At 51.0% G+C, this 16,044-nt stretch overlaps 1 protein-coding gene across 1 annotated transcript in view; it reads left to right on the plus strand.

Moving 5' to 3' along the window:
- Positions 1-16,044, plus strand: part of LOC308218227 (eukaryotic translation initiation factor 3 subunit C-like) — a 46,545-nt gene that overhangs the window by 29,998 nt on the left and 503 nt on the right. The window contains exons 17-22 of the mRNA XM_080639691.1: positions 6,155-6,357; positions 9,692-10,055; positions 11,494-11,653; positions 13,129-13,194; positions 13,645-13,732; positions 15,556-15,718. Of these exons, the coding sequence (XP_080495817.1) occupies positions 6,155-6,357; positions 9,692-10,055; positions 11,494-11,653; positions 13,129-13,194; positions 13,645-13,732; positions 15,556-15,718 (1,044 nt within the window). The remainder of the gene's footprint in view (positions 1-6,154; positions 6,358-9,691; positions 10,056-11,493; positions 11,654-13,128; positions 13,195-13,644; positions 13,733-15,555; positions 15,719-16,044) is intronic.

Here is a 16,044-nt window from a genome sequence, read left to right on the forward strand (position 1 = left end):
TGCTGATGGATGTCAATGATGCTGATGGATGTCAATGATGCTGATGGATGTCAATGATGCTGATGGATGTCAATGATGCTGATGGATGTCAATGCTGCTGATGGATGTCAATGATGCTGATGGATGTCAATGATGCTGATGGATGTCAATGATGCTGATGGATGTCGATGATGCTGATGGATGTCAATGATGCTGATGGATGTCGATGATGCTGATGGATGTCAATGATGATGCTGATGGATGTCAATGATGATGCTGATGGATGTCAATGATGATGCTGATGGATGTCAATGATGATGCTGATGGATGTCAATGCTGCTGATGGATGTCAATGCTGCTGATGGATGTCAATGCTGATGCTGATGGATGTCGATGATGCTGATGGATGTCAATGATGATGCTGATGGATGTCAATGATGCTGATGGATGTCGATGATGATGCTGATGGATGTCGATGATGATGCTGATGGATGTCGATGATGATGCTGATGGATGTCGATGATGATGCTGATGGATGTCGATGATGATGCTGATGGATGTCAATGATGCTGATGGATGTCGATGATGATGCTGATGGATGTCAATGATGCTGATGGATGTCAATGATGCTGATGGATGTCAATGATGCTGATGGATGTCAATGATGCTGCTGATGGATGTCAATGATGATGCTGATGGATGTCAATGATGATGCTGATGGATGTCAATGATGATGCTGATGGATGTCAATGCTGCTGATGGATGTCAATGCTGCTGCTGATGGATGTCAATGCTGCTGATGGATGTCAATGCTGCTGATGGATGTCAATGATGATGCTGATGGATGTCAATGATGATGCTGATGGATGTCAATGATGATGCTGATGGATGTCAATGATGCTGATGGATGTCAATGATGCTGATGGATGTCGATGATGATGCTGATGGATGTCAATGATGCTGATGGATGTCAATGATGCTGATGGATGTCAATGCTGCTGATGGATGTCAATGCTGCTGATGGATGTCAATGATGATGCTGATGGATGTCAATGATGATGCTGATGGATGTCAATGATGATGCTGATGGATGTCAATGATGCTGATGGATGTCGATGATGATGCTGATGGATGTCAATGATGCTGATGGATGTCAATGATGCTGATGGATGTCGATGATGATGCTGATGGATGTCAATGATGCTGATGGATGTCAATGATGCTGATGGATGTCAATGATGCTGATGGATGTCAATGATGATGCTGATGGATGTCAATGATGATGCTGATGGATGTCAATGATGATGCTGATGGATGTCAATGATGATGCTGATGGATGTCAATGATGCTGATGGATGTCAATGATGATGCTGATGGATGTCAATGATGCTGATGGATGTCAATGATGATGCTGATGGATGTCAATGATGCTGATGGATGTCAATGATGCTGATGGATGTCGATGATGCTGATGGATGTCAATGATGATGCTGATGGATGTCAATGATGCTGATGGATGTCAATGATGATGCTGATGGATGTCAGATGATGCTGATGGATGTCAATGATGCTGATGGATGTCAATGATGATGCTGATGGATGTCAATGATGCTGATGGATGTCAATGATGATGCTGATGGATGTCAATGATGCTGATGGATGTCAATGATGATGCTGATGGATGTCAATGATGCTGATGGATGTCGATGATGCTGATGGATGTCAATGATGATGCTGATGGATGTCAATGATGATGCTGATGGATGTCAATGATGATGCTGATGGATGTCGATGATGATGCTGATGGATGTCAATGATGATGCTGATGGATGTCAATGATGATGCTGATGGATGTCAATGATGATGCTGATGGATGTCAATGATGCTGATGGATGTCAATGATGATGCTGATGGATGTCGATGATGCTGATGGATGTCAATGATGATGCTGATGGATGTCAATGATGCTGATGGATGTCGATGATGATGCTGATGGATGTCGATGATGATGCTGATGGATGTCGATGATGATGCTGATGGATGTCGATGATGATGCTGATGGATGTCGATGATGATGCTGATGGATGTCAATGATGCTGATGGATGTCGATGATGATGCTGATGGATGTCAATGATGCTGATGGATGTCAATGATGCTGATGGATGTCAATGATGCTGATGGATGTCAATGATGATGATGGATGTCGATGATGATGCTGATGGATGTCAATGATGCTGATGGATGTCGATGATGATGCTGATGTCAATGATGCTGATGGATGTCAATGATGATGCTGATGGATGTCAATGATGCTGATGGATGTCAATGATGCTGCTGATGGATGTCAATGATGATGCTGATGGATGTCAATGATGATGCTGATGGATGTCAATGATGATGCTGATGGATGTCAATGCTGCTGATGGATGTCAATGATGCTGCTGATGGATGTCAATGATGATGCTGATGGATGTCAATGATGATGCTGATGGATGTCAATGATGATGCTGATGGATGTCAATGCTGCTGATGGATGTCAATGCTGCTGATGGATGTCGATGCTGCTGATGGATGTCAATGATGCTGATGGATGTCAATGATGCTGATGGATGTCAATGATGATGCTGATGGATGTCGATGCTGCTGATGGATGTCAATGATGCTGATGGATGTCAATGATGCTGATGGATGTCAATGATGATGCTGATGGATGTCAATGATGCTGATGGATGTCAATGATGCTGATGGATGTCAATGATGATGCTGATGGATGTCAATGATGCTGATGGATGTCAATGATGCTGATGGATGTCAATGATGCTGCTGATGGATGTCAATGATGATGCTGATGGATGTCAATGATGATGCTGATGGATGTCAATGATGATGCTGATGGATGTCAATGCTGCTGATGGATGTCAATGCTGCTGATGGATGTCGATGCTGCTGATGGATGTCAATGATGCTGATGGATGTCAATGATGCTGATGGATGTCAATGCTGCTGATGGATGTCAATGATGCTGATGGATGTCAATGATGATGCTGATGGATGTCAATGATGATGCTGATGGATGTCAATGATGATGCTGATGGATGTCAATGATGATGCTGATGGATGTCAATGATGCTGATGGATGTCAATGATGATGCTGATGGATGTCAATGATGCTGATGGATGTCAATGATGATGCTGATGGATGTCAATGATGATGCTGATGGATGTCGATGATGCTGATGGATGTCAATGATGATGCTGATGGATGTCAATGATGATGCTGATGGATGTCGATGATGCTGATGGATGTCGATGATGATGCTGATGGATGTCGATGATGATGCTGCTGGATGTCGATGATGCTGCTGGATGTCAATGATGATGCTGATGGATGTCAATGATGATGCTGATGGATGTCAATGATGATGCTGATGGATGTCAATGATGATGCTGATGGATGTCGATGATGATGATGATGGATGTCGATGATGATGCTGATGGATGTCAATGATGATGCTGATGGATGTCAATGATGATGCTGATGGATGTCAATGATGATGCTGATGGATGTCGATGATGATGCTGATGGATGTCGATGATGATGCTGATGGATGTCAATGATGATGCTGATGGATGTCAATGATGATGCTGATGGATGTCGATGATGATGCTGATGGATGTCGATGATGATGCTGATGGATGTCGATGATGATGCTGATGGATGTCAATGATGATGCTGATGGATGTCAATGATGATGCTGATGGATGTCAATGATGATGCTGATGGATGTCAATGATGATGCTGATGGATGTCAATGATGATGCTGATGGATGTCAATGATGATGCTGATGGATGTCGATGATGATGCTGATGGATGTCGATGATGATGCTGATGGATGTCGATGATGATGATGATGGATGTCAATGATGATGCTGATGGATGTCAATGATGATGCTGATGGATGTCAATGATGATGCTGATGGATGTCAATGATGATGCTGATGGATGTCGATGATGATGCTGATGGATGTCAATGATGATGCTGATGGATGTCAATGATGATGCTGATGGATGTCAATGATGATGCTGATGGATGTCAATGATGATGCTGATGGATGTCGATGATGATGCTGATGGATGTCAATGATGCTGATGGATGTCGATGATGATGCTGATGGATGTCAATGATGCTGATGGATGTCAATGATGATGCTGATGGATGTCGATGATGATGCTGATGGATGTCAATGATGCTGATGGATGTCAATGATGATGCTGATGGATGTCAATGATGATGCTGATGGATGTCGATGATGATGCTGATGGATGTCAATGCTGCTGATGGATGTCAATGATGATGCTGATGGATGTCAATGATGCTGATGGATGTCAATGATGATGCTGATGGATGTCAATGATGATGCTGATGGATGTCAATGATGATGCTGATGGATGTCAATGATGATGCTGATGGATGTCAATGATGATGCTGATGGATGTCGATGATGCTGCTGATGGATGTCAATGATGATGCTGATGGATGTCAATGATGATGCTGATGGATGTCAATGATGATGCTGATGGATGTCAATGATGATGCTGATGGATGTCAATGATGATGCTGATGGATGTCAATGATGATGCTGATGGATGTCAATGATGATGCTGATGGATGTCAATGATGATGCTGATGGATGTCAATGATGATGCTGATGGATGTCAATGATGATGCTGATGGATGTCGATGATGCTGATGGATGTCGATGATGATGCTGATGGATGTCAATGATGCTGATGGATGTCAATGATGCTGATGGATGTCGATGATGCTGATGGATGTCAATGATGCTGATGGATGTCAATGATGCTGATGGATGTCGATGATGCTGATGGATGTCAATGATGATGCTGATGGATGTCAATGATGCTGATGGATGTCAATGATGCTGATGGATGTCAATGATGCTGATGGATGTCAATGATGCTGATGGATGTCGATGATGCTGATGGATGTCAATGATGATGCTGATGGATGTCAATGATGCTGATGGATGTCAATGATGATGCTGATGGATGTCAATGATGATGCTGATGGATGTCAATGATGATGCTGATGGATGTCAATGATGATGCTGATGGATGTCAATGATGCTGATGGATGTCAATGATGATGCTGATGGATGTCAATGATGATGCTGATGGATGTCAATGATGCTGATGGATGTCGATGATGATGCTGATGGATGTCAATGATGCTGATGGATGTCAATGATGCTGATGGATGTCAATGATGCTGATGGATGTCAATGATGCTGCTGATGGATGTCAATGATGCTGCTGATGGATGTCGATGATGCTGCTGATGGATGTCAATGATGCTGCTGATGGATGTCAATGATGATGCTGATGGATGTCAATGATGATGCTGATGGATGTCGATGATGATGCTGATGGATGTCAATGATGATGCTGATGGATGTCAATGATGCTGATGGATGTCGATGATGATGCTGATGGATGTCAATGATGATGCTGATGGATGTCAATGATGATGCTGATGGATGTCAATGATGCTGATGGATGTCAATGATGATGCTGATGGATGTCGATGATGATGCTGATGGATGTCAATGATGATGCTGATGGATGTCAATGATGATGCTGATGGATGTCAATGATGCTGATGGATGTCGATGATGATGCTGATGGATGTCAATGATGCTGATGGATGTCAATGATGCTGATGGATGTCAATGATGATGCTGATGGATGTCGATGATGATGCTGATGGATGTCGATGATGATGCTGATGGATGTCAATGATGCTGATGGATGTCGATGATGCTGATGGATGTCAATGATGATGCTGATGGATGTCAATGATGATGCTGATGGATGTCAATGATGATGCTGATGGATGTCAATGATGCTGATGGATGTCGATGATGATGCTGATGGATGTCAATGATGATGCTGATGGATGTCGATGATGATGCTGATGGATGTCGATGATGATGCTGATGGATGTCAATGATGCTGATGGATGTCAATGATGCTGATGGATGTCAATGATGCTGATGGATGTCAATGATGATGCTGATGGATGTCAATGATGCTGCTGATGGATGTCGATGATGATGCTGATGGATGTCGATGCTGCTGACGTCCCCGGCAGGCCCCGCCGAGGACTCGGCGGCGCTCATGGAGCGCCTCTGCAAGTTCATCTACGCCAAGGACCGCACGGACCGCATCCGCACCTGCGCCATCCTCTGCCACATCTACCACCATGCCCTGCACAGCCGCTGGTACCCGGCCCGCGACCTCATGCTCATGTCCCACCTGCAGGACAACATCCAGCACGCCGACCCCCCCGTGCAGGTCCGACCCCCTGGGACCCACAGGGACGCACAGGGAGCCATAGAGAGCCATAGAGTGAGCCATAGGGACACATAGGGACACATAGGGAGCCATAGAGAGCCATAGAGTGAGCCATAGGGACACATAGGGACACATAGATTAACCCATAGAGACCCATAGAGTGAGCCATAGAGACCCATAGGGATCCATAGAGACCCATAGGGACCCATACAGTGAGCCATAGGGACCCATAGGGATCCATAGAGACCCATAGAGTGAGCCATATGGACCCATAGAGTGAGCCATAGAGACCCATAGAGTGAGCCATAGAGACCCATAGGGATCCATAGAGACCCATAGGGACCCATACAGTGAGCCATAGGGACCCATAGGGATCCATAGAGACCCATAGAGTGAGCCATATGGACCCATAGAGTGAGCCATAGAGACCCATAGAGTGAGCCATAGAGACCCATAGAGTGAGCCATAGAGACCCATACAGTGAGCCATAGGGACCCATAGGGACCCATAGAGACCCATAGGGATCCATAGAGACCCATAGAGTGAGCCATATGGACCCATAGAGTGAGCCATAGGGAGCCATAGGGACCCATAGGGATGCATAGGGATCCATAGAGACCCATAGATTGACCCATAGAGTGAGCCATAGAGTGAGCCATAGGGGCCTGTAGAGATCCATACATTGACCTATAGAGACCCATAGGGATTCATAGAGACTCCTAGAGTGAGCCATAGAGACCCATAGGGATCCGTGGGGATCCATAGGGACCCATAGAATGAGCCATAGATTGACCCGTAGAGACCCATAAAGACCCATAGGGACCCATAGAGTGAGCCATAGGGGCCTATAGGGACCCATAGAGTGAGCCACAGGGACTTTCAGAGACCCATAGGGACCCATAGAGACCCATAGATTGAGCAGTAGATCGAGCCGTAGCAACCCATAGATTGACCCATAGAGACCCATAGCAACCCATAGATTGACCGGTAGAAACCACAGAGACCCATAGATTGACCCATAGAGACCATAGGGACCCATAGAAACCATAGATTGACCCACAGAATCCATAGGGACCCCTAGAGACCCATAGATTGACGTATCGAAACCATAGAGAACCATAGAGACCAATAGTGACCCATAGAGTGAGCCGTAGATTGACCCATAGGGACCTATAGATTGACCCAGAGATCTCTATGAGGCTCCTCTTGAGTCCCACCACTCCCTCACCCCCAAGTCCTCCTCCCATTGACTCCCATTGGCCCCCGTTGAGTCCCTCTGACCCCATAGACCCCATAACTTCATCAAGCATCACCTCCTACACCCCAGGTCCTTCTCCACCATCATCCCCATGAGGTTCCTCTTGAGTCCCACCACCTTCTTTCCCCCCTAAATGCTCTCTATTGATCTCCATTGACCCCCATTGAGTCCCTCTGACCCCATAGACCCCATAACTTCCTTCCCCACCATCTCCATTGACTCCCAAGCCCTTCTCCACCATCATCTCCATGAGGTTCCTCTTGAGTCCCACCACCTTCTTTCCCCCCAGGTGCTCTGTGTTGGTCTCCATTGACTTCCATTGAGTCCCTCTGACCCCATAGACCCCATAACTTCCTTCCCCACCATCTCCATTGACCCCCAAGCCCTTCTCCACCATCATCCCCATGAGGTTCCTCTTGAGTCTCACCACCTTCTTTCCCCCCAGGTGCTCTCTATTGATCTCCATTGACTTCCATTGAGTCCCTCTGACCCCATAGACCCCATAACTTCATCAAGCATCACCTCCTACACCCCATGTCCTTCTCCACCATCATCCCCATGAGGTTCCTCTTGAGTCCCACCACCTTCTTTCCCCCCAGGTGCTCTCTATTGATCTCCATTGACCCCCATTGAGTCCCTGTGACCCCATAGACCCCATAACTTCCTTCCCCACCATCTCCATTGACCCCCAAGCCCTTCTCCACCATCATCTCCATGAGGTTCCTCTTGAGTCCCACCACCTTCTTTCCCCCCAGGTGCTCTCTATTGATCTCCATTGACCCCCATTGAGTCCCTGTGACCCCATAGACCCCATAACTTCCTTCCCCACCATCTCCATTGACCCCCAAGCCCTTCTCCACCATCATCCCCATGAGGTTCCTCTTGAGTCCCACCACCTTCTTTCCCCCCAGGTGCTCTCTATTGGTCTCCATTGACTTCCATTGAGTCCCTCTGACCCCATAGACCCCATAACTTCCTTCCCCACCATCTCCATTGACCCCCAAGCCCTTCTCCACCATCATCTCCATGAGGTTCCTCTTGAGTCCCACCACCTTCTTTCCCCCCAGGTGCTCTCTATTGATCTCCATTGACCCCCATTGAGTCCCTGTGACCCCATAGACCCCATAACTTCCTTCCCCACCATCTCCATTGACCCCCAAGCCCTTCTCCACCATCATCCCCATGAGGTTCCTCTTGAGTCCCACCACCTTCTTTCCCCCCAGGTGCTCTCTATTGGTCTCCATTGACTTCCATTGAGTCTCTCTGACCCCATAGACCCCATAACTTCATCAAGCATCACCTCCTACACCCCAGGTCCTTCTCCACCATCATCCCCATGAGGTTCCTCTTGAGTCCCACCACCTTCTTTCCCCCCAGGTGCTCTCTATTGATCTCCATTGACCCCCATTGAGTCCCTGTGACCCCATAGACCCCATAACTTCCTTCCCCACCATCTCCATTGACCCCCAAGCCCTTCTCCACCATCATCCCCATGAGGTTCCTCTTGAGTCCCACCACCTTCTTTCCCCCCAGGTGCTCTCTATTGGTCTCCATTGACTTCCATTGAGTCTCTCTGACCCCATAGACCCCATAACTTCCTTCCCCACCATCTCCATTGACCCCCAAGCCCTTCTCCACCATCATCCCCATGAGGTTCCTCTTGAGTCCCACCACCTTCTTTCCCCCCAGGTGCTCTCTATTGATCTCCATTGACCCCCATTGAGTCCCTGTGACCCCATAGACCCCATAACTTCCTTCCCCACCATCTCCATTGACCCCCAAGCCCTTCTCCACCATCATCCCCATGAGGTTCCTCTTGAGTCCCACCACCTTCTTTCCCCCCAGGTGCTCTCTATTGGTCTCCATTGACTTCCATTGAGTCTCTCTGACCCCATAGACCCCATAACTTCCTTCTCCACCATCTCCATTGACCCCCAAGCCCTTCTCCACCATCATCTCCATGAGGTTCCTCTTGGACCTCCACCGCCGCCTTTCCCCCTAAACCCATCTCCCATTGCCCCCAACGTCTTCCCTGCCCTATCAGTGACCAACCTCTTCCTATCCCCCCCCCTTTAGATCCTCTACAACCGCACCATGGTCCAGTTGGGCATCTGCGCCTTCCGCCAGGGCCTCATCAAGGACGCCCACAACGCCCTCTTGGACATCCAGTCCTCGGGGCGAGCCAAGGAGCTGCTGGGCCAGGGCCTGCTCCTGCGGAGCCTGCAGGAGCGCAACCCGGAGCAGGAGAAGGTGGAGAAGCGGCGCCAGGTGCCCTTCCACATGCACGTCAACCTGGAGCTGCTGGAGTGCGTCTACCTGGTGGCGGCCATGCTGCTCGAGATCCCCTACATGGCGGCGCACGAGTTCGACGCCCGCCGCCGCATGATCAGCAAGCAGTTCCACCACCAGCTGCGCGTCGGCGAGCGGCAGCCCCTGCTCGGTGCGGCGCCGGGGCCTCCCTGGGGCTCCCTGTTGAGGCCCCTTTGGGTCCCCATTGAGGCCCCATTGGGTCCCCATTGATCACCATTGGGTTCCCATGGAGTTCCTATTGAGGCCCCATTGATCACCGTTGGGTTCCCATAGAGGCCCCATTGAGTCCCCATTGATCACCATTGGGTTCCCATTGGGTCCCCATTGATCACCATTGGGCTCCCATGGAGTCCCCATTGGGTCTCCATTGAGTTCCCATTGACCCCCATTGAGTCCCCATTGAGTCCCCATTGAATCCCCATTGAGTCCCCATTGAGTTCCCATTGACCCCCATTGAGTCCCCATTGACCCCCATTGAGTTCCCATTGACCCCCATTGAATCCCCATTGACCCCCATTGAGTCCCCATTGACCCCCATTGAGTCCCCGTTGACCCCCATTGAGTCCCCATTGAGTCCCCATTGACCCCCATTGAGTTCCCATTGACCCCCATTGAATCCCCATTGACCCCCATTGAGTCCCCATTGACCCCCATTGAGTCCCCATTGAGTCCCCATTGACCCCCATTGAGTCCCCATTGACCCCCATTGAGTCCCCATTAACCCCCATTGAGTTCCCATTGACCCCCATTGAATCCCCATTGACCCCCATTGAGTCCCCATTGACCCCCATTGAGTCCCCATTGACCCCCATTGTCCCCATTGACCCTCATTGAGTTCCCATTGACCCCCATTGACCCTCATTGAGTTCCCATTGAGTCCCCATTGACCCCCATTGAATCCCCATTGACCCCCATTGAGTCCCCATTGAGTTCCCATTGACCCCCATTGAGTCCCCATTGCGGGGACCTCAATAGACAGCCCCATTGCGTGCCCCCATTGAGCCCCATTGCGCCCCATTGATCCCCCATTGATCCCCCATTGAGTCCCCATTGAGTCCCCATTGACCTCCACTGACCTCCATTGATCCCCATTGACCCCCATTGACCCCCATTGACTCCCATTGATCCCCATTGATCCCATTTGATCCCCATTGACCCCCATTAACCCCCACTGACTCCATTGGATCCCCATTGACCCCCATGGACCCCAGTTGATCCCCATTGACCTCATTGATCCCCATGGACCCCATTGACCCCCATGGACCCCTTTCGATCCCCATTGACCACTGACCCCCCTTGATCTCCATTGACCCCCATGGACCCCATTCGTCCCCATTGACCCACATTGTGTCCCCATTGACCCCCATTGATTGCCCCTTGACCCCCATTGTCCCCATTGGAGTTTCCTCCCCACTCCCACCACCTTCTCGCCCCCCAAGTGCCCCCCATAACTTCATCCCCCCCCCCCCCCGTTCATTGCCCCCCAACCCCTTCTCCACCACCCCCTCCTTACCCCCATTGCTCCCTCTGGACCTCCGTGCCCCCTAACCGCCCTCGGTGCCCCATAGGGCCCCCGGAGTCCATGCGGGAGCACGTGGTGGCCGCCTCCAAGGCCATGAAGATGGGCGATTGGAGGAGCTGCCACCGCTACGTGGTCAACGAGAAGATGAACGGGAAGGTTTGGGACCTCTTCCCGGAGGCCGACAAGGTCCGCGCCATGCTGGTCAGGTGCGTCGGGGCCGATGGGGGTCCGGGGGGTCAGTGGGGGTCAATGGGGGTCAATGGGGATCAATGGGGATGAATGGAGGTCAATGGGGATCAATGGGGACTAATGGGGGTCCATGGGGATCAATTGGGATCAATGGGGATCAATCAGAATCAATGGGGATGAATAGAGGTCCGTGGGGATCAATGGGAGTCAATGGAGGTCAATGGGGACTAATGAGGGTCAATGGGGTCAATGGGGATCAATGGGGACTAATGGGGGTCAATGGGGTCCATGGGGGTTAGTGGGGATCAATGGGGGTCAGTGGGGGTCAATGGGGGTCAATGGGGATCAATGGGGATCAATGAGGATGAATGGAGGTCAATGGGGATCAATGGAGGTCAGTGGGGACTAATGGGGGTCCATGGGGATCAATGGGGTCAGTGGGGATCAATGAGGATGAATGGAGGTCAATGGGGATCAATGGAGGTCAATGGGGACTAATGGAGGTCCATGGGGATCAATGGGGACTCAATGGGGATCAATGAGGATGAATGGAGGTCAATGGGGACTAATGGGGGTCCATGGGGATCAATGGGGTCAGTGGGGATCAATGGGGTTCAATGGCCAATAGGGACTAATGGGGGTCAATGGGGATCCAAAGGGGTCCATGGGGGTCAATGGGGATCAATGGGGATCAATGAGGATGAATGGAGGTCAATGGGGACTAATGGGGGTCAATGGGGACTAATGGGGGTCAATGGGGATCAATGGGGTCAGTGGGGATCAATGGGGTTCAATGGCCAATAGGGACTAATGGGGGTCAATGGGGATCCAAAGGGGTCCATGGGGGTCAATGGGGATCAATGGGGATCAATGAGGATGAATGGAGGTCAATGGGGACTAATGGGGGTCAATGGGGACTAATGGGGGTCAATGGGGATCAATGGGGTCAGTGGGGATCAATGGGGTTCAATGGCCAATAGGGACTAATGGGGGTCAATGGGGATCCAAAGGGGTCCATGGGGGTCAATGGGGATCAATGGGGATCAATGAGGATGAATGGAGGTCAATGGGGACTAATGGGGGTCAATGGGGACTAATGGGGGTCAATGGGGATCAATGGGGTCAATGGTCAATGGGGACTAATGGGGGTCAATGGGGTCCATGGGGGTCAGTGGTGATCAATGGGGGTCAGTGGTCATATGGGGATCCGAAGGGGTTCATGGAGGTCGATGGGGATCAATTGGGATCGATGGGGATGAATGGAGATCAGTGGAGGTCAATGGGATGAATGGAGATCCATGGGGATCAATGGGAGTCAATGGGGGTCAATGGGGATCAATGGGGGTCAATGGGGATCAATGGGAGTCAATGGGGGATCAATGGGGCGCAATGGGGGATCAATGGGGCGCAATGGGGCTCATTGGGGGCAGGCCATGGGGCTGTCCATTGAGGTCCATGTTGGATCCCCCCTTGGGTCCGTGTTATCCCATAGGAAGATCCAGGAGGAGTCGCTCCGCACCTACTTGTTCACCTACAGCAGCGTCTATGACTCCATCAGGTGGGGGGGCCATGGGGGGCTATGGGGGGCATGGCCATGGGGCCATCAATGGGGCCGACCATGACCATCAATGGGGTTGACCATGGCCGTCAATGGGGTTGACCATGGCCATCAATGGGGCCGACCATGGCCATCAATGGGGCTGACCATGGCCATCAATGGGGCTGACCATGGCCATCAATGGGGCTGACCATGGCCATCAATGGGGCTGACCATGACCATCAATGGGGTTGACCATGGCCGTCAATGGGGTTGACCATGGCCATCAATGGGGCTGACCATGACCATCAATGGGGCTGACCATTGCCATCAATGGGGTTGACCATGGCCATCAATGGGGCTGACCATGACCATCAGTGGGGCTGACCATGGCCATCAATGGGGCTGACCATGGCCATCAATGGGGCTGACCGTGGCCATCAATGGGGCTGACCATGGCCGTGCCCACAGCATGGAGATCCTCTCGGCCATGTTCGAGCTGGACCTGCCCACGGTGCACAGCATCATCAGCAAGATGATCATCAACGAGGAGCTCATGGTGAGCCCCATAACCCCCTACTTAGGGGGCAGGGGACCCATAGCGCGCCCCACGGCCATTAGGGGCCCAATGGCAGGGGGGAGGTCCCATGGCTCTATGGGGTGGGGGGGCGATGGGAGGGCTGGGAGATGGGGTGGGGGTTAAAGGGATGAAGGGGTGGGAGCTATGGGGCAGCCCCATAGGGGTGGGGCTGGGGGGGAGGGGGTCACTGGGGCAGCCCCATAGACATGGGTAGCCCTGTTTGTTGTCTATGAGGCTGTTGTCTATGGGGCTGAAGGGGGTGGGAGCTATGGGGCAGGAGGATGGTGTTGTCTATGGGGCAGCCCCATAGACATGGGGCTGAAGAGGGTGTGAGCTATGGGGCAGGGGGGTGGTGTTGTCTATGGGGCAGCCCTATAGAAAGGGGTCTGGGGGCTCATGCTGTGGAGCTCTGGGGCAGCCCCATAGCCGTGGGTCTGGGTGGGGGTGTGATCTGTGGGGCAGGAGGATGTGATCTATGGGGCAGCGCCATAGCGCTGTAGCCAGGTGGGATGTTAGCTATGGGTCTGGTGGTGCTGTGCCCTATGGGGCATCCCTGTAGCCGTGATGCTGGAGGCTGATGCTCTTACCTATGGGGCAGCCCCATAGCCATGCATTGGGGCTGTCACATACAGCTCTGGGGCTGCTGTCAGTTATGGGGCAGCCCCATAGCTGAGCCCTATGGGAGTGAGGATGCTGTGATTTACGGCGCATCCCCATAGCCATGCACTGGGGCTTTACCCTCTGGCTCTGGGGCTGCTGTCACTTATGGGGCAGCCCCATAGCTATGGGTCTGGGTGGGATATGAGCTGTTCTCTATGGGTCATCCATATATAGGTGGCTCCAAAGGATGCTGTGATTTATCGCATAGTGGTACCCTATGGGAGTGAGGATGCTGTGATTTATCGCATAGTGGTACCCTATGGGAGTGAGGATGCTGTGATTTATAGCATAGTGGTACCCTATGGGAGTGAGGATGCTGTGATTTATCGCATAGTGGTACCCTATGGGAGTGAGGATGCTGTGATTTATCGCATAGTGGTACCCTATGGGAGTGAGGATGCTGTGATTTATCGCATAGTGGTACCCTATGGGAGTGAGGATGCTGTGATTTATAGCATAGTGGTACCCTATGGGAGTGAGGATGCTGTGATTTATCGCATAGTGGTACCCTATGGGAGTGAGGATGCTGTGATTTATCGCATAGTGGTACCCTATGGGAGTGAGGATGCTGTGATTTATCGCATAGTGGTACCCTATGGGAGTGAGGATGCTGTGATTTATCGCATAGTGGTACCCTATGGGAGTGAGGATGCTGTGATTTATCGCATAGTGGTACCCTATGGGAGTGAGGATGCTGTGATTTATCGCATAGTGGTACCCTATGGGAGTGAAGATGCTGTGATTTATAGCATAGTGGTACCCTATGGGAGTGAGGATGCTGTGATTTATCGCATAGTGGTACCCTATGGGAGTGAGGATGCTGTGATTTATCGCATAGTGGTACCCTATGGGAGTGAGGATGCTGTGATTTATCGCATAGTGGTACCCTATGGGAGTGAGGATGCTGTGATTTATAGCATAGTGGTACCCTATGGGAGTGAGGATGCTGTGATTTATCGCATAGTGGTACCCTATGGGAGTGAGGATGCTGTGATTTATCGCATAGTGGTACCCTATGGGAGTGAGGATGCTGTGATTTACGCCGCATCCCCATAGCCCCGCATTGGGGCTTTACCCTCTGGCTCTGGGGCTGCTGTCACTTATGGGGCAGCCCCATAGCTCCGCCCCACGGCTCCCCGCAGGCGTCCCTGGACCAGCCCACGCAGACGGTGCAGATGCACCGCACCGAGCCCACCCCGCAGCAGAACCTGGCCCTGCAGCTGGCCGAGAAGCTGGGCACCCTCATGGAGAACAACGAGCGCGTCCTGGACCACAAACAGGGCTCCTATGGGGGGTACTTCCGAGGTGAGCCCCACACAGCGACCCATAGCGACCCCAGAGGGACCCATAGCGAGAACCCCCACCTAGGATGTGCCCCATAGCAATAAACAGGCCCCAAAGCGAGACCCATAGAGAGAAACTCCCCCCTAAGGTCATAATGGTGTGGTCCAAGCCCTGTAGTACTGGGTATGGGGAGAGCCCATAGAGAACCATAGGGGCCATAGAGATACATAGCGCCCCATAGAGCCCCATAGCGACCTATAGGGACCCCATAGGGACCCCATTGGGACCCATAGAGCCCTATAGGGGCCATAGCGACCCATAGAGACCCATAGAGCCCCATAGGCGCC

Source organism: Psittacula echo (genome assembly GCF_963264785.1).
Source record: "Psittacula echo genome assembly, contig: SCAFFOLD_79, whole genome shotgun sequence".
Classification (NCBI taxonomy): Eukaryota; Metazoa; Chordata; class Aves; order Psittaciformes; family Psittacidae; genus Psittacula; species Psittacula echo.